The sequence below is a fragment of the Chenopodium album genome, chromosome 5 (assembly GCF_948465745.1).
Source record: "Chenopodium album chromosome 5, dcCheAlbu1.1, whole genome shotgun sequence".
In the NCBI taxonomy this organism is placed as follows: domain Eukaryota; kingdom Viridiplantae; phylum Streptophyta; class Magnoliopsida; order Caryophyllales; family Amaranthaceae; genus Chenopodium; species Chenopodium album.
Window position 1 is genome coordinate 47,335,131 of NC_137838.1, and position 24,594 is coordinate 47,359,724.

The following is a 24,594-nucleotide window of genomic DNA, read 5'->3' on the forward strand; positions in this document are numbered from 1 at the left end:
ACTAAGAAAAGACTTCACCCCCATTGGGATGATCTATGATGCTGCATTCAATCGACTCCGTACTAAAGGACTCATTGCTCCCGTTGGACCTTTTCAAGATCCTGCACCTGAAAAGAGATTGCCTAGTTGGAATCCAGATGCACATTGCAAGTATCATCAAGGTAGGGGACATACCATTGAGAGCTGTTGGAAGCTAAAAGAGGCTATCCAACATTTGATCGATAATAACAAGCTTCCCATACCTCCAACTAGCAATATGAGCGAGTGATGATAAAGCACACGACACAAGACAAGAGGCGAGCTTCAAAAACAAGATTTCGTGACCTCTTTTTTTCTTTTTGTTTTATTTATCTCCCCAATAAGTCTAGCATATGCACCTTTTTTTTATCTTTTCCCTTAGATTTATTTTGTTGGACCATTATTTCTTTCCTTTAATAAAAATGAGCATTTTTTTTCTTGCATATGATCATCTCATTACATAAAAATAAAAAAAAAATAAAAAATAAATTCATTGTCGAACTAAGCACAAGGTATACCAATGATGTAAGGCACCCCTTGTAGCTACATCATATTACCTTTCACCCTTTAAATATACAATCCTTTTTTGATAAACCACTTTGAGTCTCGTCTAACGATAGACCTTTCATTTTTCAACCCATATCTACCTAACCTTGGGATGGGATGGTGTGTAACTTATGCAATTTTCAATTTCATAAAAAGCTTGAGTGATTTAACAAGATCAAAATAAATAAAATAGAAAAAACTATAAAAGTGTATAAAAGGGAAAGTGTTCCAATGTCTTTGACATGAACATGTCTTTGATATGAACACGTCTCAGATTGCGTTTCTTATCGAGTGCTCGGTACCATGCCTGAGAAACATGAATGTCAAGTGAGAGATAGACCGCATGATCGGGATCGCCCACACTTATAAAAATAAAATAAATGCAAAAGCAAAAAAAGAGAGCAAAAAAAAAAAAGAAAAAAGAAAGAGCTCAAAAGTGAGAAAACTCAAGAATACAAAGATTCAAAAGCAAGGTTGCACACTGTAGACACCCATTTGTGTCTCTCCATCCAAAACCAAACCCGGTGATGAGTACCTTTCACGTCGAATCATAATCGAAAGAAGTGAAAGTGTGGAAAGTCTAGTGTTGCGGATAGTTTTAATTTCTTTTCTTCTCTCTGTTTTTGAAAATCTATTTTAAGAAAACAGCCAATTTAGTTTGGTTGGTCCATGATATGGTTCCAATAGTAGTGTATTTTGATGGGGCTTGAAAAGAGCTTTCCAACGATATATTATAAGCCCAATTCAGACGAATATTGAGGAAGTTATGGTCAGATTACTAAACTGGGCCCGGTTTGAACATTATATGCGGCCCAATGATCTAGGGGAGGGCCGAATATGGATTTATCATAATTACGAATGGTTTTAGTCTACTAGATTCTTCTCGAAGGTTCTTTTCATTCCAATTTCAATTAGCATTGATAATCTGACTTTTTGTTGACTTTTTAGAGTTTTAATCAGAATAAAAGAGTGTTTTTGAGGAAAATACGATTTTATCCTCCTGTACGGTTAATTTCTATCTGATTTTAGAAAACGCGTCAAAAACCTGATTAGCGCCTAACGCTTGAATTAGCGCCTGGCGCTAGCATTAGCGTCTGGCGCTAACTCTGTTTTTTCAAGTCAAGACTCTGGTTTGATTTTCTATCTTTTTGGCTGATTTTCTCTATAAATAGCCTCCTAAAAACTTTGTTTTCAATCATCTAGAATCATTAACTCTCTATTTTTCAATTCTCTTCTCTCTCTAAGCTAAAGCTTATTCTCTCTCTTTTCTAAATTAACCCTTTTGCTAACAAAATTCCGCATTCACAAGATCTAGACACACCTAGCCAAGTTCGAAGTTACCTTCGCCCTAGACGTGAAAGGTTTTTATTTCTGAGGGTTTGGTCCCAAATCTCTCTTTCAATTATTTAATTTAATTGTTTGATTTATTATTTTCCTTGAAGTTACTAACTCGTGTATTTTGTTATTAGAAAGAGGTACGAGGCTTCCAAGTAAGTGCTTTAATTGATTTAATGATATTATGATATAGAAATCATGTCTAGGTTGTTATTATGATTCCTAATGTCATGTTAGGGCGTTTTGATTTTCCTAGTATCATGTTTAGGGTAATAATTATAATTTCTAATATCAAATATGCTTATTATGATTTCTGCGATGCTTCCTATTCCTTTCCTAATATTCATTCTAGTATCATGTTAGGATTAAATCTTTGATTTTTATTGTTTAGTGACATGATAGGGTTTGTTATTAATCCTGTTAGTATTCATGCCTAGGATCTTGCTATTGTTATGCTTTAACGTGATTATTTTAATTATGATTATTTTTATAATTGTTACACTAGTAGAAAAAGTGTTATTTGTAACTGGCGAAATTGACTTTTTGTAACTGGAATTGTTGGTTGCGAAGGCCACCGTTACAACTAGTGAAAATTTTTCGTAACCGGCTCATGTTAGTTACAAATAATGTATTATTCGTAACTGGCATAACCCAATGCCAGTTACAAAAAGTCTATTTTCCAGGTAAGAAATTACACTATTTGCAACTGGCATTAAGTTACGTCGGTTACAATAAGGGTATATTCGTAACTAGCATAACCTAACGTCAGTTACAAAAAGTCTATTTTCCAAGTAAAACAGTACACTATTTGTAACTGGCATTAAGTTATGTCGGTTACAATAAGGGTATTATTAATAACTGGCAAATCATAACGCCGATTACGAATATATTTTTTATTTTTTTAAAAAAATACTATTAGTAACTAGCACTAGATTACGCCAGTTACTAATAAATATATATTTTTTTTAAAATATTTGATTCGAATACAAAAATGGTAGTATATCCTACCAAATGACCCATCGTCAAATGGGTTATAACCTGTTACAATTCAACCAACAAAACACGTACTACGAATACTTCCATACAATACAAACACTCTAAATAGTTCCGCGCAACTCGAATTATTCATCCATAACCAATACAATACAAAAAAATTAATTATACTATAATTTCCAAAAAACAATTAAACTTGAATTAAAAAAGCATTGATTTATAATTTAGAAATGTAATAACAATAACCAATAGGCTAAATAAAATTAAAGTAGATATATAAAAATGTGTTATATCATTTTATTAAGCTAAATGCGATAAATCATAACATCGATTAATAAGATAACTAGTCTTTCAACAAAAAATTCAGCCTAAAAAACTTAGCCCATTGTTCTCGAATCTCATCCAATTCTACATCGTTGTAGGCTACAAGTCTTGCCAAATACTCCTGAAAAAAAATACGTGTATATATATTATACTTTATAAAAATAAAACATCAACAAAAACTCGTAATATATCTCATCACTAACCTCTTTCAAATTACCCTTGCAATCGCTATGGAAAGATACTATCTCATACATATATCTCATCACATAATAAGCACATTCGGTACCACCACACTGTTGAGCACACTAATTCAAATTAACATAGTACAATTATTTAATATATAAAATATACTTTCATTACTAATAGAACGAAAAGGCAAAAATTATACGCTTACGTCCATTCTTATGTGTAGCTAGTAATTGTGGCATACTCGCTTTGAAAGCATTTCTTTTAAGGTGTGACCTATATACATTGTAAGGTCTAAAAAAAATCATAAAAATCATTAGATTAAACGAATGAAAAATAAATTTTAATCACATGCATATGAATACATAGTACTACGAATGTTGTGTACTAACATCTTCATTACTTTGGACAACTCTGAGTTTCGAGCGTTCGGAAGTGATTGAATAATAGAATCAAACTCGTACACAAGACTCATACGCAAATCAATCACATAGAGTACCCAATGATTCCTACATTTTAATAAACTTGTTCGTATTATTCACATAATTAAAATAATAAAATTATGAAAAAGTAAAGATTTCAAGGATCAGTAGTACATACGCTTCCATATATGGAGCCAAAATGAATTTGCATTGTGCATCCTTTTTCCTTAACTCAGTAAGAAAAGCATTTTTCAAATACATTTGGACTTCAAGGAAATCTTTCTTGATTTCAGCTGCAGAAATTTTTTGGGGGCACAAGAATTTGATTCTAGTCTTCTGAAATAATGAGATATGCTCTTCAATTAAGTACCTGCATTTTACAGAAAAAAAAATAATTAGTATAATCAATGGATCTAATAAAATATATTTCATAGTAAAACAAATTCAAATAACTTAAATGAATGTTAGTATTTACAATATGTAGACATGGATTAATGAAATATTAGCCCATGCTCCTCGTAGTAATTCAGAGACATCATCACTAGTAACATAAATTTGCGTGTCTTCCTTTTGATAAAACAATGGAGCCTTCAATGGAATTGTCGTAGTATCATAATCTCCACTTCCTGAAGTCATGCAATAATACAACATAGAACACTGTTCACCAAGAATCTCAACAATATTTTCCGGAATAGTTATGCCTTTGCCTTTAATAGTTGAATGCTCTGAGTTGATAGGTCCGCAACTATCAACTTTCTCTTTGGTTTGCACCAATTCATTATCCGTCTTTTTTGCCAAAGTCATAACCTTCAAGAAAAGATAAATATTAATATAATTTAGTTACCAATATCTTAGATCATTACATAGCATATCAATGAATTACCTCATCAGTAAAGAAGACTAAATCTGCCGGCCACCCCAAAAAATAACCTTTCGCCTCACCCAACTTGGTGATACCGTCATCAGTCTCTTCTGGGAGATTTAGGTGAGAATAATCACTGTAAACATGGTTAACACTAACTCTATAAATGTCACAGTTCATTTTCTTGTTATGAATCACTCCACTAGGACAAGGTTCTGCCGTTCCATCGGCCACAATCACTGAGTTCTCACTGAACTCATCAACTAAAGCAAGACGACATTTAGTTAGGACCTACATAATTGATCATGTCGTAAGAAACATGAAAGCATAATCTACAGTTAACAACTAATAAGTATGACAAATAAAAGTAGGTACTTAATGGACAACCTCCGCAAAATTCACAGTATGATGTATTTGCAGAATATATATATATCACAAAGCAAGAGGAACGAAAGAAAGAGGAACTTTGAACTAAGGAAAAAAAGAATCTAAGCTGGCTAATATCATGCCAAACTTAAAATACCCTCATCATGAAGTGGCAAACCAACATGAATACACCAAGGGTCAATTGTGAGAAGCAACAATGAGCATCTGTGAGAAGCAACAATGAGCAACAATGACAAGCTCATGTCAAAATTGTTGCTAATATGTCTCAGGTTTTAATGTTAAATCATTAGAAGAATACACCAAACCTACTCCATGTTGATATGGTCTATCTGATAATAATATTTCTCTGGGATTTACATTGAAATTGCTCATAAATAACAAACATTAGCACCCTAATTAAATCCATTGGACCCTGTTCCACCTCCAATCTGATAGACTCCAAACACCCTGTCACACCTCATATGTTTAATTTATCAAAGTCATCCTTCTTGGTTCAAATTAATAATAAAACTCAGGAATTAAGTTGAAATTACTCGTAACATTGACAAACACTAGCACCCTAATCCAATCTATTAGACATGCTACAATCTCCAACTCTCTATATATGAATATGAAACTGAGATTATGCTTACAAGATTATGCTACTGTGAGTTTTTTAAAAGCTAACTTTATTTAAGGACTAGAATATCTTGAATGCTATTCTTGCTCCACTACTAATCTTGTGCTTTGTGTTGCATTTCTTGAAGGCTAAATAACATCATTCCAGATATGAATGAGTGAAATCATAAATCATTTTGCAGTTTTAACACATGTGAAGTTAAATTCTCACAGATATGAATGAAAAAGCTTAGATACAAAATTAAGAAGCTTAGATACAATCCATTGTATGAACAACAAAAGGACAATACACCAAGGGTCAGTTCTGAAATCAGTTCTGAAATCAGTTTTGAGTTTCAGCTCTGAAATCAGTTCTGAAATCAGTTTTGAATTTCAGCACTGAAATCAGTTCTGAGTTTCAGCACTGAAATCAGTTCTGAATTTCAGCTCTGAATTTCAGTTCTGAATTTAATCTCTGAAATCAGCTCCGAGTTTCAATTTTGAAATTAGTTATGAGTTTCAACTCTGAAATCAGTTTTGAATTTAGTTCTAAAATCAGTTTTGAATTTCAGCATTGAAATCAGTTTTGAGTTTCAGCACTGAAATCAATTCTGAATTTCAGCTTTGAATTTCAGTTCTGAATTTCAGCTTTGAATTTCAGTTCTGAATTTCAGCTCTGAAATCAGCTCTGAGTTTCAGTTCTGAATTTAGTTCTGAAATTCGAGTTTAATTCAGTTCTGGTTATCAATTCTGCATTCAGTTTAGAAATTCAACTTTGAATTCAGTTCTGATTATCAATTCTGCATTCATCTCATGTGATAATAATTAAGAGTTCAATCTCAATCAAATGAAGGTTTACCTCTAACAAGCGAGGACTTAGCTCTGTTGGATTGGTTGAGGAAGATGGGGAAGGTTGAGCATCATTTACTTGCAAATCATTAGTAGTAATGTGTGGTATGAAATCAGAAAGATAAGAATTTACAGCTGCTGCAATGCCTTCCTTTAATTTTTCTTCAAATTCCCGAGTTAAGTTCTCTTTAAATTCATCTAGTTCTTGTAATGAGCAACCACTTTTAGACATGTTTTTACCTTTTACCGGGCCAAATGCTTTTCTATAGCCGACACCAATCCCACATCAACCAAGTCCTTTCACAAATCCACGAGGGTCCTTTTTCCCAAATGCTAAAGTAAGGACATCAACGCCTCGCTCTGATTGTTTACACCCTCCTTCCTCAGATTCCTTTGCTTGTTTTTGCAAGTTCTCTTCCTGTTTGAAAAAACATAGAAAAAGTTAATTAGATGACCAGAAATCACTAATTCCAGTAGATTTCTTTGTTTTGATAAACTATGACATACAACTATATTGGCAATTCGAATAGTCTTCGTATCTTTTGGGTCGATGCCCCATGTTCCATCTGGCAACCACTTTTCATGAGCTAAAACCCACTCAAGAGCTCGACGATCAAAAATAGAACCAGTTGATGTACTTCTCTTGGAAGTGTTGCCAGTAGTTGAAGATTCTGCCAGAGCAGGAAATCTATTTTCAAGTCTCTTTTGCTTATTCCAAATTATCCGAGCTCTTTGAAAACTGTTTCGACCCAAGTGATGGCGACATTTGTTTAGCTTTGCATTTTCCTTCCCCTTTTCACTCTTTTCCTGTTTTTTTGTTTTTTTTTAAAAAAAAAAAAGAAAAGAAAATAGAGTTAAACATTATCTTATTCTTCACAATCAGTTTTTGTTTGATTAATTAACAGTGCATGTGAATATGTAGTTACCTTGAATTCTGCTGATTTACTATATATTTCGAACCTCTTTCATTTCTCCTCTGTAAAGTAACCTTCATACACTTCCCATGGCTTCATATTTGCTTTAGGAGAAGTGGCCGGGTATGGGTTTTTAAAAGTGATGAATTGTGCCCTTAAATTCGACTTGTGACAGCTGAATCGCGAAGCCATAACACTATGAAACCTTTTTTGCCTTTCTCCACTTGGATCCTCAATGTGGAACATTCGCTGTGGATTAAAAAAAAAGTTAACTAATATTTTGAATAGCAACATGACTAACTAGTAAGTGACTAGTTTATACCTTTGTCTCCTCCCATATATTTTCCCGATCCAATTTATCTATTTTTGCATACTCATTCACAGTGATATCTAATCTCTTAAAACATGCACCAATTTGTAACTGGCATTATCTTAGTCAGTTACTACTGATGCTTCTGTAACTAGCATAATATACGCCAGTTATTAATAGGGCGTTACAAATAGCACTTTTTCTACTAGTGTTATAATAATTGTTATTATTATGTTGCTTGATTACTATTATGATATTGCTTGATCACGCCTTTTATGCATGTTTAAAGGGAATTGGTACTTGTAATAACGCTTAATAAGATAATTAATAATCTTGTTTAGGGTTAATTTGATTATAATTCAAGTGATCGCCAATAATAGATTTATTTGTGCATTAATATTCAACCAACATAGATAAACAGGTTTAGGGTTAATCCTATTGATTGCATGTTAGTCAGAAAGCGCACATAAATACTATCAGAATAAAGTAGAGGCCTATTATCAGCACAGGTTCAATCTCTTTTATGTTGGATTTGTACCTTCATCCCCGAAATACCAGTCATGGTTCCAAACCTATTGGAGTTAACAATCTCCTGGATCGTTAAGGGGTGTAACCTTCACCTCGTGAACGGTTTACAAGTTCCTAAAACTTTTTGGCGACTCTTTTGCTCTATCTTCTTTCCGTTTGGACGCCACCATGCTTAAGTGTATGATCACAGTGGGGTTCAAGCTAAGGGTAATGTTTGAAATATTCCGGACAGTTTTTTGGCGACATCGCTAGGGAGGATTTCTATTTTAATTCCTGAAATTTATTTCGGCAATGATTTAGAATGAGTGGATGAGACTCGAAAAGTTCTAAGTATTTCATGTGCCTAATTTTGATTAACATTATTGTCATATGCATAAAAAAGAATTTCATTGGAAAGACCATCTGTAATGATTTAAAACATAGGATTTTTACACGTAGGAAATTTGAGGAATATCTTTCACAACTAGGATCGAAATAATGCTGCGTGAAACTGGAAAATCTTATCGAGCACAGAAAGATGCTGAAGTATGTAGGAACTAGCGTTAGCGAACAAAGATTAGCGCAAACGTTTTGACTTTAGCGCCAGACGACAACCTCTGTTACCAGGCGCTAAAGCCAAAAAGTGGCGCTGGCCTCTATTTGCTGGCGCCAAGTTCTTCCAATACCGAGCCAGAAATATGCGTTCTAATTTTGACCAGTTTTTAGCACTGTTTGCTCGATCCTACTTCCTAATTGAGTTTTTCTCACTTTTCTGAAACCCATATGTGTTCTACATATGGACATTACCCTTTGGGAATTCATGCTCCATCTACCTGATTGAACGCTCTGAGCAACAAAGGGTACATCCGAGAATGTTGAATTCACCAAACCATGGAAGCGAGTTTTTCTTAACTCGCGGTGTCCCATCCACTCGCGCCAACCCTTCACGGTTAGGCTTCCGCGTGGTGCATTCGGACAATTAACCATGGACCCTCTATTGGCTAACCCATATGCTAAACTTTAGAGAACTAGAGCCGTGGTTAGGTTGCAAACTCATTGCATCATATCGTGCCTACTTCACTAATCGTGCATTATTGGTTGTGCATACTCTATGTGTTTTTCCTAGCCGTTTGTTTGACTTGTGTTAAGACTAAATAAACTGATTAATGACTAAAGGACTTTGTTTAATTAATTAATTAATTATTTTGAGCTAATAAATATGTCTAAAATCGAGTCATAATTCTTTTGAGTCAACCCGGATTTTTATTCTTGTATACTGCACATGCGTCAACTTGTTTTGATCATATCCAGAGTTCTAGGAAGAACTACGAGTTGTATAACCTATGGATCTGTAGCCCCCCATTTTGTATTTTATTTGGCGTTGGTTTCGCCCCAATAAGAGTTACTGATCAAAAGTTATGACTAAAATACCACAGCCTATCCAGTTTAATGCATATACGTGAAGTCTTAACTTAGTCTTTGCTTTAGTGTAGCCACATAGACTAGCCACATGGTCATGACACGAGTCTTAACATGTCACTACACTCACTAGTCTTAGTACACACTTTGTATATGTCACCATGACCATGTATTAGGTTCATGCATGAGTCGTTTTCCGTCATTTGAGTTGGGGGTACATTCTATTCCTAATTTTTTCATATTGATCACTCCATCTACATCATCTTTCCATTCTCTACATGCTTTCTCCATATCACAACCTTCATTCTTCCTACCTTATTCCATCCATTGCATGTTGAATAGAGTTTGAGTCAAATAATTAACACGGAATATCCCTAATTTTCCTTTTCCACAGTACTTGGTCGAGGAGAGAAGGCGATTAATCAAGGACAACACCTTTGTTCAAGTCTTACTTTTTGATAAACCAATTCGTCAAAAGAGGAAAGCTAAGAAGATAATGGCAACTCAAGAAGAATTCAAAGAACTTAGGAATCAATTGATTACCGTGAATGAAGCATTGAAGGCTTTAACCCTCAAAATTGATGACCCTGTGAAGCAACAACAAATAAACCTTATGCAAGAAAGCTTGAGCAAGCTATCAAGTGACTATAAATTTTAGGGCTTTAGTTCACAAGGGGTCTCGCTAGACAAGGAACTTCTTCCGCATAAGTTCAATGCCAACGACATTCCAAAATTCAAGGCAACAGATAACCCTTAATTTCATCTAAGAGCTTTTGAAACTATAATGAAGATTAAGGGAATTGATAAGAAAGTCTTTTATTCCTTGTTTTCTTTATCTCTTGAGACTGTTTGTCAACAATGGTTCTTTTCTCTTGACAAAGAGAGAACCTCTACTTGGGAGTTAATAGTGAACGCTTTCATTGATAGGTACAAGTGTAATATTCAAGTCGAAACCGATTATAGACAACTCGAGATGCTAAGACAAAAAGAGAATGAAGGCTTTACTTCTTTCTTCAATAAGTGGAGGGAAACTTCCGATACGATGATTGAGGTGCCCTTCGAAAAAGAATCTGTGAGGATGTTTATCAATAATCTCCAAGAGAAGTATTCGAAGCATTTAAAATATCAACATAATTTGAATACTTTCAAAGCCGTTTATGACATCGGAATTGAAATCGAAGATGACCTCGCAGAGCAAAAAGCTACTAACAATAGTAACCACGGTGGTTGGAAAGGAAAGAAGAACGATAATCCTTCTTCTTCCGAAAACGCCAACTCTAGTAATAATGTTAGTACCTTTGACCATAATGGTGTCTTAGACATGGACAATCAAGGATATAAAAAGAAACCCAGGAGAGAACTCAAACCTATTGGAATGACCTACGATGCTGCTTACGACCGTCTTTACAATCGAGGATTAATCAAACCTATTGGCCCTACCGAGGATCTAACGCTAGAAAATCGATCTCCGAGATGGAATCCCAACCCCTATAGCAAGTACCATCGAGGAAACGGTCATACCACTGATGAATGCTACAGGTTTTAAAATCTCATTCAAGATCTCATAGAAGCAAACAAGTTCCCATTGCCAGTAGCTAGTGAGAAGACTGGATGATGTCAGAGCAAACGACACAAGACAAGAGGCGAGCTTCAATCACAAGATTTCATGACCTCTTTTTATATTTCTTTTTCATTTTTTCCTTTCCCCAATAAGTCTAGCATAGGCACCTTTCTCTTCCCTTAGATTAATTTTGTAGATTCTTTCTTTTCCCTTAGATTAATTTTGTAGGAACATTATTTATTTTCCTTTAATAAAATGAGCATTTATTTTCTTGCATATGATCATTTCATTACATTGCAAAAAAAAAAAAAAATCATTGTCGAATTAAGCACAAGGTATACCAATGATTTGAGGCACCCCTTGTAGCCACATCATATTGCCTTTCACCTTTCTAATGTACAATCCTTTCTTCATAAACCACTTTTAGCCTCGTCGAATAATGATAGACCTTTCATTTTTCAACCTATATCTACCTAACTTTGGGATGGGATGGTGTACCACTTATGCAATTTTAAAAAGTTTGAGTGACTTCAAAAGATCAAAATAAATAAAAAAAGTAATAGAAAAAATAAATAAAAGTGTACAAAAGGGCAAGTGTTCCAATGTCTTTGACATGAACATGTCTTTGATATGAACACGTCTCAGATTGCATCTCTTATCGAGTGCTCGGTACCGTGCCTGAGAAACATGAATGCCAAGTCAGTTATAGACCGCATGATCGAGATTGCCTACACTTATAAAAATAAAATAAATGCTAAAGCAAAAGAAAGAGAGCTAAAAAAGAGTAGAAACTCAAGCATAAAAATACAAATATTCAAAAGAAAAGTTGCACATCTTGGGGGCTTATCTAGGGTTTTGAGCCTTTTATCTCTTTCTTCTATAACCTGTAGCCTAACCACGTTACAACCCTTCAAAGGACCTTTTTGAGGTATACACACTTGTGCGAGGTTCTGCTAGAGATACGTTCGGCCCGATTCCTAACGGATACGTAGGTACATCGAGGTGCGACCGTAATAAAAATGCATTCTATTCACATTCACACACTCACACCATGATCATATCAAGGGATCTCCAATGCTCATCCCTATTCACTTAGAGCTAGACTTGGGGGCTTGATCCTTACATCATTAGCTTACCTAGCCTAATAGTCACCACCATTTGACTCTTTTAAAAAATAATATCTTTCCACACACTTAGTCTTTGTGGCCTAACTTTAGAATCAATATCACACACATCACAGATACATGACCAAATAGTCTTTCCCTTAGGAACCCTTTGTCATTAGATCTTAACACAACGTTGAAGCATGCCTTGTCATATCAACATCACTCGTCAATCAATCATCATTACATCACAAAGTATGAAGTACTTAGCCTCCGCGCCTAAGTTACCTAAATACTTTCATTATCGAGTCAACTAGGATAGTCTAAGATGTTACAATCCTTGTATTGTGAGAGACAACATTTGATTAAGCTCATTCAACATGCATCTTCAAAAAACTTCACTTAGATTCTTTTTCGTGTCTTTCTTTTTCGGGAGAAAGTCGGTACCCTCCACAAAAATGACGGAAATTTATGTTTTTCTGCATTTCGAGTCATGTCCATATCGAGTTTCATAAGTCAACACTACACACACACGAGTCACATCGAGTCGAGTCAACCTCGAGTCAATCGCAGCGAGTTAAGTTCATACCTTGAGTCATGTCAAGTCAATGAGTCAAGCAACACTAAGTCTTAGGTAAACCCTAAAGAAAGATAAGCAAAGTCCTATAGTCAAAGATATAAATGCAAGTGCATTCCAGCAAGCGAGGACATTCCCGGATTTTTTTTTTAAAAAAAAACCGTGAATATGATACAGGAGATTCCTCCAAGATAAGAGGAGTTACATGGATCAATAAATTAGAGATGAAGAGCTTTAATTTACAAAAGATTTTAGCGGATTTTGTTTAAAGGAAACAACCAAGTTCAAAGTTCGAAGCAAAACCGAGCAACAGCGGCAGCAAGAGCAGAATAGGGAAGACCCGACTCCAGCGCCAGACAACAACATCTGGCGTTTAGCAACAGATTTCAGCGCCTGACTCTAGATCCCAGCGTCTGGCGACAGAGCCAATTCTTGACGCCAGAGATATTTCAGCAGCGACAGAGCTCGAAGCCTGTCAGAATGGTTATTTCAACCTCATACAACAATTTCGGATTCCTTGGTACGCCAGTTAGCCCCTATAAAAAAATTGACATGATTAGTAGTTGGCTCGATTACAATCGTAGTAAGTGATTAAGCTGACAAAAAATCGTCTCACTTAGCTTAAGCGCCTAAAACACTGGCTCATTACAAGCACCAACATATCGGTTTAAAAGCAAGCACTTAAACGACAATATTTCCAAATACGGATTGTCACGCATTCTTCTTAAACGACAATATTTCCAAATACGGATTGTCGCGCATTCTTCTTAAACGACAATTTTTCCAAAAATTAGATTGTCATCCCCAACTGACAGTATTTCCAAAAATGGATTGTCGTGCTTCTTCTTCAACGACAATTTTTCCAAGATTGGATTGTCATCTCTGGCAAAGTTTCCAAGAGTGGATTGTCGTGCTCCTTCTCTGTTTGGCAATTTTTTCCAAGTTTGGATTGTCATCGCTGGCATGTTTTCTGAGATTGGATTGTCATACACCCAGTTCCCTGTGGCAAAATTTCCCAAAGGATTGTTGTAGGACTCTATTCATCATAAATTTCGGCAAAGGTTCATCAACATGGATTGTCATTCAATTTAGTAAGTGGAAAATTTTCCCAAAGTGGATTGTCGGTCGACTCATTTTTGCAAATGTTCCAAGACACGGATTGTCAAATGTTGCAATATTTTCCTAAAAAGATTGTCGCATAGCGTTAGCAAATTTCCAAGGTAGATTGCTTTCAAGAGTTATATTCCAAGATGTAGATTGTCGATCGTAGCAAAATTCTTATGACAGATTGTTACGAAGCATTGACAACTTTTCCCAAAAATTGGATTTTGGCAAATTTTCCAAGATACGGATTGTCGCTTCATCGTGGCAACATTTCCAAGGATGGATTGTTACGAAGCATTGACAACTTTCCCTAAATCGGAGTGTCATACATCATACAAGAGTTGTGTTGGCAACTATTCCCGAAGAAAAGAGGATTGTCATCACATCAAAAGCACCGACATATAGGTTCAAAAACAGCAGAAGCGCCGACGTACAGGCATAGCGGAAGCAAAGTTCAAGCGAGCTTTTAAAGATTGATAAGCGTAGGTCTTCAGTAATTTTCTTTGGAATATTATCACAATGAATGTGGATAACTTAAAGCAAGGATATCTTCGGTTGCGTTCCCTAGCTTGCGCAGAGTTATCACAAACAACTGGAGGTGATTTCAAGCGAAGTTGTCTTCGATCATGTTCCCTGGCTTGTGGAAGATGGTCACAAAGTGCTAGAAGGTCGTTTCAAGCGAAGCAATCTTCGATGGGGTTCTCTAGCTTGCAAAAGTCTATCATTGCGGAATTGGAGACAGTTACAAGCATAGCAGTCTTTAGGCGGCATTCTCTAGCTTGCAGGAGGTCGTCAAAAATAAAAAAAGTAAAGAAATGCAGCAACAAATCGGTTATTTTCAGAGACGTGTACTCGACGGTGCAAGATATGCGTTTCTTAACTCTTTTATCTGTTTAACTAACGCTAGTTTGCAGGTATCAGTGTTATAAGAATGTTTTAGGATTGCCAAACGTTCTGAATCATTCTCCGTCCCTATCGATACTTTGACTTTTGTTTTCAAAACTTGCGTTTCTCGAAACTCAGTCAAAGTGGGGGCTTCTGTAGACACCCATTTGTGTCTCCCCAAAACAAAACCCGGTGATGAGTACCTTTCACGTCGAATCATAATCTAATGAAGTGAAAGTGTGGAATGTCTAGTGTTGCGGATAGTTTTAATTTCTTTTCTTTTCTCTCTGTTTTTTAAAATCTATTTTAAGAAAACAGCCTATCTAGTTTGGTTGGTCCATGATATGGGTCCAATAGTAGTGTATTTGGATGGGGCTTGAAAAGAGCTTTCCAACGATATATTATAAGCCCAATCCCGATGAGTATTGAAGAAGTTATGGCCAGATTACTAAACTGGGCCTGGTTTGAACATTATTTGCGGCCCAATGATCTAGGGGAGGACCTAATATGGATTTATCATTCCTAACGCAATTAGGAATGGTTTTAGTCTTCTAAATTCTTCTAGAAGGTTCCTAAATCATGTCTAGGTTGTTATTATTATTCCTAATGTCATGTTAGGGCGTTTTGATCTTCCTAGTATCATGTTTAGGGTAATAACTATAATTTCTAATATCAAATATGCTTATTATGATTTCTACGATGCTTCCAATTCCTTTCCTAATATTCATGTTAGTATCATGTTAGGATTAAAGCTTTAATTTTTATTGTTTAGTGACATGCTAGGGTTTGTTATTAATCTTGTTAGTATTCATGCCTAGGATCTTGCTATCGTTATTCTTTAACGTGATTATTTTAATTATGATTAATTTATAATTTATAATAATTGTTATTATTATGTTGCTTCATTATTATTATGATATTGCTTGATCACGCCTTTTATGCATGTTTAAAGGGAATTGGTACTTGTAATCACGCTTAATAAGATAATTAATAATCTTGTTTAGGGTTAATTTGATTATAATTCAAGTGATCGCCAATAATAGATTTATCTGTGCTTTAATATTCAACCAACATAGATAAACAGGTTTAGGATTAATCCTATTGATTGCATGTTAGTCAGAAAGCGCACATGAATACGATCAGAATAAAGTAGAGGCCTATTATTAGGGCAGGTTCAATCTCTTTTATGTTGGATTTGTACCTTCACCCCCGAACTACCAGTCATGGTTGTAGACCTATTGGAGTTAACGATCTCTTGGATCGTTAAGGGGTGTAACCTTCACCTCATGAACGGTTTACAAGTTCCTAAAACTTGTTGGTGACTCTTTTTCTCTATCTTCTTTCTCTTTGGATGCCACCATGCTTAAGTGTTTGATCACAGTGTGGTTCAAGCTAGGGGTAATGCTTGAAATATTCCCTACACACACCTTTGGGGTTTATCTAGGGTCTTGAGCCTTTATCCCTTTCTTCTTCAACCTTTAGCCTAACCACGTTATAACCCTTAAAAAGACCTTTTTGAGGTATACACACTTAGGCGAGGTTCGGCTAGAGCTACATTTGGCCTGATTCCTAACGGATACGTAGGCAACCTCACATCGAGGTGCGACTGTAATAGAAATGCATTCATATTTACGTTTATAATTGATCATATCAAGGGATCTCCTCTTCTCATCCTTTTTTATTTAGAGCTAGACTTGGGGCCTTGATCCCTACATCATTAGCCTACCCAGCCTAAGAATCACCACCATTTGACTCTTCTCAATATATTTTTCCACACACTTAGCCCTTGCGGCCTAACCTTAGTTTCACTTTCACACACTGCACAGATACATGACCAAATATACTTCCCTTAGGAACCCTTTGTCATGAAATCTTAACACAACATTGAAGCATGCCTTGTCATATTAACATCACTCATCAATCATAATCATCATTGCATCACGAAGTATGAAGTGCTTAGCCTCCGTGCCTAAGTTACCCAAAAGCTTTCATCATTGAGTCAACAACTGAGATAGCCTAGGATGGATTAATCCTTGCATCTTGAGAGATAGTATCAACAACATTTGACTAAGCTCATTCAACATGCACCATTAAAAACTTCTTCCTTTTTGCGTCTTTCTTTTTGAGGAGAAAGTCATTACCTTCCATGTAAGGAGGGTGATCCCATTGTAAGGGGTACTCTCCTTAAATTCCCTTGGCCACTTAAAAGCCTAGGACTTTGCACTTGTTAGGGTGTAGCAGGATTTGAATTCCTTACTGTGTTGGGGGACCTTGAATTAGAATTGATTCTATCATTACGCTTTTTTTGTAAAAAACAAGTAGGAGACGCCAATGAGTTTTAGGAAAAACTCATAAACCTTGTTCATGCCTTTCTTCCATGTGAAATTCATGGAATAATTAGCACGAATCATATGTTTGCCCATGCCCAAATTAGTCTATAAACCAGAAATGAGTTCGGTAGCGAGGGTACTAAGATAACGTTCCTTTTAGAGGGGAATCGTCATCCTAGCCCTAGTATGGCCTCTACTAGCTCTTCCTTTTTTACAATTTCATCACCAAACAATATATGCAACACGATACCTAAAACTATGTTAGTTGATTTTATTTGCAAACATTAATTCACGTAGGAATTACATTGCAAAAGTCGTTATTCTTATTTAATAAAATTCGTGAAAGAACAATAAATAAACAAGATTCGCCTTGGCTTAAGTGATCAAGCAACAATTATTTTATTCAATTCTAATCTTTATTTAATGCAAGATACTATGTGGAATTGATTAATTAATTATTTTAAAGGTGATCAAACAACACTAATTAATCAATTAAAGTCCTTTTAAACAAGAAAATAAAGGTGATTTAACTAAGTGCTCGGAAATTTACCACTTCACTTTGCTAGATCTCTGTTAAGAACACTTATGAACTCCTTCTTGTTGGGGAACCTTCACCGTAGTAACAAAGTATCGAAAGGGTGAGTGTTTAGGACAAGAGGGCTAGGTTGCACAAGTTCACAAGTTATTTCGCCAGAGTTTTAGGTTAATTTCTGTCTCTTTAAGTTTCGGTTTAAGCTCGTATTTATAGGGAATGATTAAGTTTAGGGTTTTGAGCATTCTGCTGCAGCAAGTGTCGTGCACAACAGAGAGAGTTGCGCGCGGCATCCCAGCGCAAGTTATAGAGTTGCGCTGCTATGTGTAGCTCAACTAATTGTCTTACGCGCGGTTTTATGGTAAGATTCAATTTTATATTTTCCGTATAATTCCGATTAACTCGATTTTAAAGTTGCGCTGGATGTCACGCGCAACTGAATAAGTTGCGCGCGGCAGCCCAGCGCGACTTTGTGGCGCGGCTTTTTCTACTGCAGCACTAAGTTTAAACCTAGGCGCTCCTAAATCCTTCATTGTTAGGGTTTAAGCATGGGCTTAAGCCTTATTAGGATCGAGTTTAGTTAATTGGACCTTTGTTTTGGCTTTTTCTGTAATTTAGGCTAGTCTTTTTTGTTTTGTGGCTTAACCAGTTATCCATGAGCATTCTTCACTTCGATCCAACACAAAGATGGTTTTATTTATTGTCATTGCACTTCCTGTCGGGACAGGAGGCCAAAAGTAGATGTCTAGAGTTCACTACGTGAAAATGTGAAACTGGCATCGGTTAAAACCAAGCCTAAGGCACCGGTTTGAACCAGTGTCAATGTGGGGGGTGCCAATAAGTGGATGAAAAAGCCACCGGTTCAAACCGGTGGCAAAAATCAAAATTGGCACCAGTTAACCGGTGCCAAAAAAGCCCGCAAAAAATTATTTCAAAGTTTTTGGCACCGGTTAATCGGAGCCAAATAAGCCCAAATAATCATTTTTTTTTCACTTAAAAATCAAATTGACTAAAATAAATAAGAACAACAAAATATTAATCGAATATCATTGAATATAACCAAAAATTTATAGTATATAATCAAGAAAAAATTACAATATACGATCTATAAAATTAAACAATTACAACATATAAGTAAAAAAAAAAAAACGACAATATAAATAAAAAAAAATTACAACATCACAATAAAAAAAACCCCAAACATCTAAATCAATATTCTTGATTCTTTTATTATGTGCACTATTTTGGGCTTGCAAAGCAATAGTATACCTACGCCAATTCAAACATAAAAAAAAAAAAAAACGATTAAAATGAATTAGCTGCGAAAAAAATTAAACAAACCCACAAAAAAAAATCGAATTAAAATTGATTAAAAGAAAAAAAATCGATTAAAATAAAAACAAAATTGAAAATTAGTTAAAAACCCAGAAAATTATAAAAAATTCGAATTTAAGTCGATTAAAATAACAAAAAAAATCGATTTAAATTAAATAAAAAAAACAATTAAAATAAGTTAAAAATCCCAGAAAAAATCAAATTAAAATAAGCTAAAGCATCAATAAAAACAAACTAGAAAAGCTAAAACATCGATTTAAACCCGGAAAATATATATAAAAAAAGAATTAAAATCGATTAAACTTAAAAAAAATCGCATAAAAAATCGATTAAAATAAAAACAAAAATCGATTAAACCCTATCTTACTCATGCATGTGTTCTTCGTGGACTAAAACAAAAAAAATTCGAAGAAACCTTGAAAAATCAATTAAAATAAAGCCCAAAAAAATCAATTTACATAAATCCCAGAAAACTCAAAATTGAAATCAAAAAACAAATACCTAGAAATCGAAGAAAAATAAATCAAAATAAAAAAAAAACTATTAAAATCGAATAAAAAAACCGGTAATCAAAAATAAAAACCAAAATAAAATAAAATAAAAATCAAAGTTGAAATCGAAAAAAAAATCCCTGAAATCGCAAAAAAAAATGAAAACGAAAAAAAAAACCAAGAAATCGATTGAAAGAAAGTAGGACGGTGTCGCATGTTGGAATTCTTCGAATGATAGAAGGGAGGAGGACACCAGGAAGAAGGAGATGAGGGAGAAGGAGATGAAGGAAGAGAAATAGAAGGAGATCGAGAAAGAGGAGGAGAGGAGAGAGAAAGAGGAAGAGAGGAGGAAAGAGAAAGAGAAACGGCTAAGAGGAGGAGAGAATTAGTGAATATGTTAGGGTTGGGGGGATTTAATGCGCCGGTTTTTTTAAAAAAATATTTAATGGCACCGGTTCACTTCAAATCGGTGCCCTTTTATGTTTTTGCCACCGGTTTGAAATGAACCGGTGCCATATATCCTGGTTCAACTTCCCACCAATTTTTAAGGCCATTTTTGCCATCGGTTTGGACTGAACCGGTGGCAATTAGGGGGTGCCTTTTTGATTTTTTCTACTAGTGGTTAGCCCCCACTTTGATTGAGTCCAGAATCAACGTGATCAAAGTAGTCAAGGAAATAAATCCGAGACTGATTCTGCGAAGTTCTCTAAGAGAATCTTTCAGTAATGTTTAAGGATGTCGAAACAATCCTTGATTCGCTAAGTGTTTGAAACAAGTAGTTATTAAGGCTAGAAAAAAGTCCTTCCTAGTCTTAACGCGCTAATGAATCTAGATTAATCCTTTGCAATTGTAGAACGCTTTTACAAGTAAAAGTATTCTGGGTGATGTCAGGTCATGAGAAGAGATCGGTTTTAAAAGTATGAAAGGGGAGGATTTCCTCTCAATCGTGTCATCGTTGGTCTAAAGTCCCTCGATATGTCATTGAAACTTTAGCCCTCACTTTAACAAAGTAAAAGATGAAAAAAGGAGTTTTCAGTATTCGAGCCGAAATGGTCCGGTATTCGAGCCGGAAGTCTACAAGATAGAAATACATGTCTCAGGATTGGAGGCATATACCCAAATTTAGTGAGAGGGAAGAAAGTCAGCAACCCTCTCATCAGTTTTGTCCACAAGATAATTACACGTGTCGCAGGACTGGGGGCACGTGACTACATAGGCGCGACATCGTCTTGTCGCTTCTTTATACAGGGGGTGGATTCGACACCCTAATTGTCCGATAAGTTAGTAAGCGCACTAACTATCGTATCCATTCAAGAAGTGCCTGTTCCTGAAGGTTCCGCGCACCGGTTGACTCGTTGACCTAACGCCTACAGTAATTCTCTACCTTTTAGTCCCGAGAGGTAGATCTCGCAAAGCTTGGGCTAAGTAAAACTTTACGCAACACCTACGCCGTACAATTTTACGCCATACAATTTTGCGCCGTACGATACGCCATTTGCATTTTTAAGTTGCTTGAAAACGCCTTCCTTTTTGCTTCGGACGTGAAAAAAATAGGAAAACCCGAACATTTCTAACGTCAATACAGTAAAATGACAAACCTGTCTATGGGTGCTTTTACGTAAAGCACCATCACGGAACGTCTTAAGGCACTCTTACGAAAAACGTTCAGAACGTATGCTTGGGGAAGGCACAAAGCACGGTGTGCAAGCAATATGAAGCAAAAAGGAAGGCGCGCGCATCTTTCTTAGTTGCGCTGGTATGTCAGGCGCAACATCTTAAGTTGCGCGCGACATTTATGTCAGTAAAGTTAAAATCGCAGACGCGATTTTTCACTTCACGATTTCTCCTTCTTTTGCTACTTTCGACTCTTTCTCTCTCTAGGAAGTTCAGTTTGTCGTGATTTTCAAAGCTAAAAGAAGAAAGTTTCGTCCTCAATTCATATTTGTCGTAATCCAATGTAAGGTTTTTGCTAAAATTTGTTTTTTTCGACTGAATTCGAACGATTTCCGAATCGTTAAACCCCAAATTGCAAAATTTGGGGTTTTTGATTCGGTTTATTTTTCATGAAATTGTTTGCTCCATGTTGTTATGCTATGTTTAAGGAGTGTTTTGCAACAAATTTCATGAAAAATAGTTAAGTATTGAACCTTGTATGAGCATTTCTTTGTTCAAGTTTGTTCTTTCTTTTTTTTTTAGAGTTTTTGATTCATTTTATTGCTTTTTATGCTCATTTTGGTTATAATTGTTGATTATGAATTATATTATAGGTATGGAATTAATAGAACTTTCATAATTCACTTTTTGTGAATTTTGAATTGTTGAAAAATGGCGTGAAACATACTCTTAGCTCATTTTTCCATATTCGAACTTCAAAATTGTTCGGTTGACGATAATAATGTCTATATTACTGTTATTAGTCTAGAATTTGTTGATTCTTTGAGATTTTGGAATATAATCCCTTGAATGCTTAGTTGAAACTGGTATATGATGGCTTTTTTGGGTGTTAAAAGCCCCCATTTAATAAGTTTAACTGCAGCTATCGTAGCCCCCAAGTATGGGTGGCGTTCGATTTTCGTGTTTTGCCCTATCGGTAGTCGTTATACTGTCGAAATGGGTCTAGAATATGTATTTTAGTTTAGTTTAGGAAATAAAATAAACTAATTAAAGAAATTTTATCCTTCATAGCATGGACTCGCCTCCGTTGGTCGATGCCAAGGAGGTTCTTGTTGGTCCGGACGAGGCGATTCGCCCTCGAAAGATGGTGACCCCTCCTCGAGAGGAGGTTCGATAGCGCCGCGTCGCGGACGATCGACGTCGCTAGGAGGAGGTGGTTTGGGAGGCTCCTCCCGACTGGGACCGTAGGGTCCTTAAGTAGGACCTAGACCACCACGTTTCGTTCCGAGGGTGGCATGGCATCGTGAGTTTTCCGCGCTTTTGTTTCTTTCTCTTTTCTTTTGTTTCTCCTCTTTTTTAAAACATAACCCTTTTTTTTTATTCTTTTATTTAGAGTGAGCCTAACATGTGTTTGTACGACTCTGGTGACCTATGAGCCCATTTTGAGAGTTTTCCTGAGGTGGCAAAGGAGATTGTAGCACTCTCTGGGATTGACTCCCAGCTAGCGGCACTTCGGGATTTATCGAGCCAATCTGCATCGCCAGCTTTCCTTCGTGGATTGTAGGAGTTTTGGTGGGATTCCACCAACACTTTCCACTTTTCGTGGGGAGAGATGACGATTACCCCTTTCGATTTCCCTATGATTACGGGTTTCCCTTTCGGAGGCGAGCCCGTAGTTATAGAGCTCATTAAGGGGTCAGACGAGAGATTGTGCGACCTTGTAGGGGACCGTCTTGCGTTGGCCCTTCACGTGTACGCACAATCTTATTCGTACTCAGTTCTTGCCGACGAGTTGTCGGCTGACGAGCTTGACCAGCAGTGTACACCTGAGCAGCTGGCTCGGATATACATTGGCCACGTTCTTCCGTCACCATCTTGAGTGATTGAGGAGAGCTTTTAGCCATTGGGTTACTTATTTGCCTCAGCAATTTGGGGCAAGTAGGTGACCTAAGTTGGGCGGAGGTGTCGTATGCCCGTATGCTTACGGCTATGGGCAAGGCTACCCGGGTCATGGATTCCGCGGCAACTACTAAGATGCCTCGGATCTCGCATACATGGCATGGTCGTACCTTAAGGTACGTGTTTTAAGCTTTTTTCGATTATTACTTTCGTTTTTTCCTTTAGGCTCATATTTTCTCGATTTCAGGCTTGGGGATACTCGTACCTCCCTTTCTTAGCCCCCAAGGTGATTGGGGCTACTCGTTTTCCTATCGGCCATCGATTGGTCGCGATTAAGAGGAGACGAGCTACTTCTGCCGGCGACTTTCGCCAGAGGATTCTTTCGGTGACTCGTGCGTCGGTGAGTATTCCAACTACATGTTCTCTTTTTTTTTTTTTTTTTATTCATTTTCTAACTATTTTATATGTGGTTGTGTTTTATAGATCGATCTCCGTCCTTGAAGTTTGATCGTCGGAGTCCTTGAGGCTATCCGGTATGGCATGGTTCATTGCCGTTTTCGGGCCCTCTATACAAGACTCTCGGTGTTCCAGAGGACTGACGCTTGGTTCCTAGGCGAGTGTGTTCTCTGGCAGCTTTCGACCGAGGAGCCTTTTGTTCCTGCGGATCCCCCGATCCGGATGCTGCGTCCGGACCTGTTGTCTATCGAGGATCGAGCTTAGGCGATCCTTGGTTATCCAGCGGAGCATCTGGTGCTGCTGGATGCTTCTTATCCGGCTTTTATAGTATCTAGGCTGGCTCCTTTCCCGGCGTTTTTTCAGGTTAGTAATCTAACTCTTTTTTTTCGTGCTTCTATTTATTTCTCGGAACTTTGACCCTTTTATCGTTTTTTGTCACATGTATTTTTAGCGGGTTAAGCTAGGTGGTTGGGTGCCTCCTACAGCGGAGATCACGTATACTGATTTTGTCTGATCGGTAATTCGTGAGACCTTTCCAGCGGCCGAGGATGACGAGGGGATACCATTCGTACCTGAGACGGTTGAGTCGGTATGTCTTTTATGTATATGTACTTAAATATTTCTATTTATTTTTTTGTTTCATATACATTTTTTTACAAACTGTCCTTGTATTCTTGGAACGGGTTCCGCGAGAGACCGTGAACGGCATGGTGAGGACATTAATTACGCGCTTTCCGAGATGCTTATCGGAGAGCCCTCGTGACTTTATTATGTCATGACCATCGGATGATCGCGGTAAGTTTTATTTCTTTTTTCTTCAAAACGAAGTTATTACATTTCATGTATTAATCTTCGTTTTGGACTTTGCAGGACGTGCAGCAACCGTCTAGTAGTCGCCGAGCACCCTCATTCCTTTTGTTCACATTTTACTATATTTTGTAGGAAACCGTTGTATATTTATTTTTTTGTATACATGACACATTTGTATATATATGCCATTATTATTTTTTTTTGTTTCCATGTGTACATTAATGCGAA

General features: G+C 36.4%; 1 protein-coding gene and 1 long non-coding RNA gene across 2 annotated transcripts; both read right to left on the reverse strand.

The window, feature by feature from the left end:
- Positions 1-3,888: 3,888 nt before the first annotated feature.
- On the reverse strand, positions 3,889-5,032 carry LOC145630716 (uncharacterized). The gene is made up of 3 exons (XM_081682896.1): positions 4,708-5,032; positions 4,300-4,631; positions 3,889-4,194 (listed from the first exon to the last, which is right to left on the reverse strand). Exons 1-3 carry the CDS (start codon positions 4,864-4,866, stop codon positions 3,963-3,965), a joined length of 723 nt encoding a protein of 240 aa, XP_081539022.1. The 5' UTR covers positions 4,867-5,032; the 3' UTR covers positions 3,889-3,962.
- Positions 5,033-6,479: 1,447 nt separating this feature from the next.
- LOC145630717 (uncharacterized) lies at positions 6,480-7,817 on the reverse strand. The gene is made up of 4 exons (XR_014112204.1): positions 7,756-7,817; positions 7,446-7,682; positions 7,027-7,326; positions 6,480-6,937 (listed from the first exon to the last, which is right to left on the reverse strand). It is a non-coding gene; the product is annotated as an uncharacterized LOC145630717 (long non-coding RNA).
- Between the last annotated feature and the right edge of the window lie 16,777 nt (positions 7,818-24,594).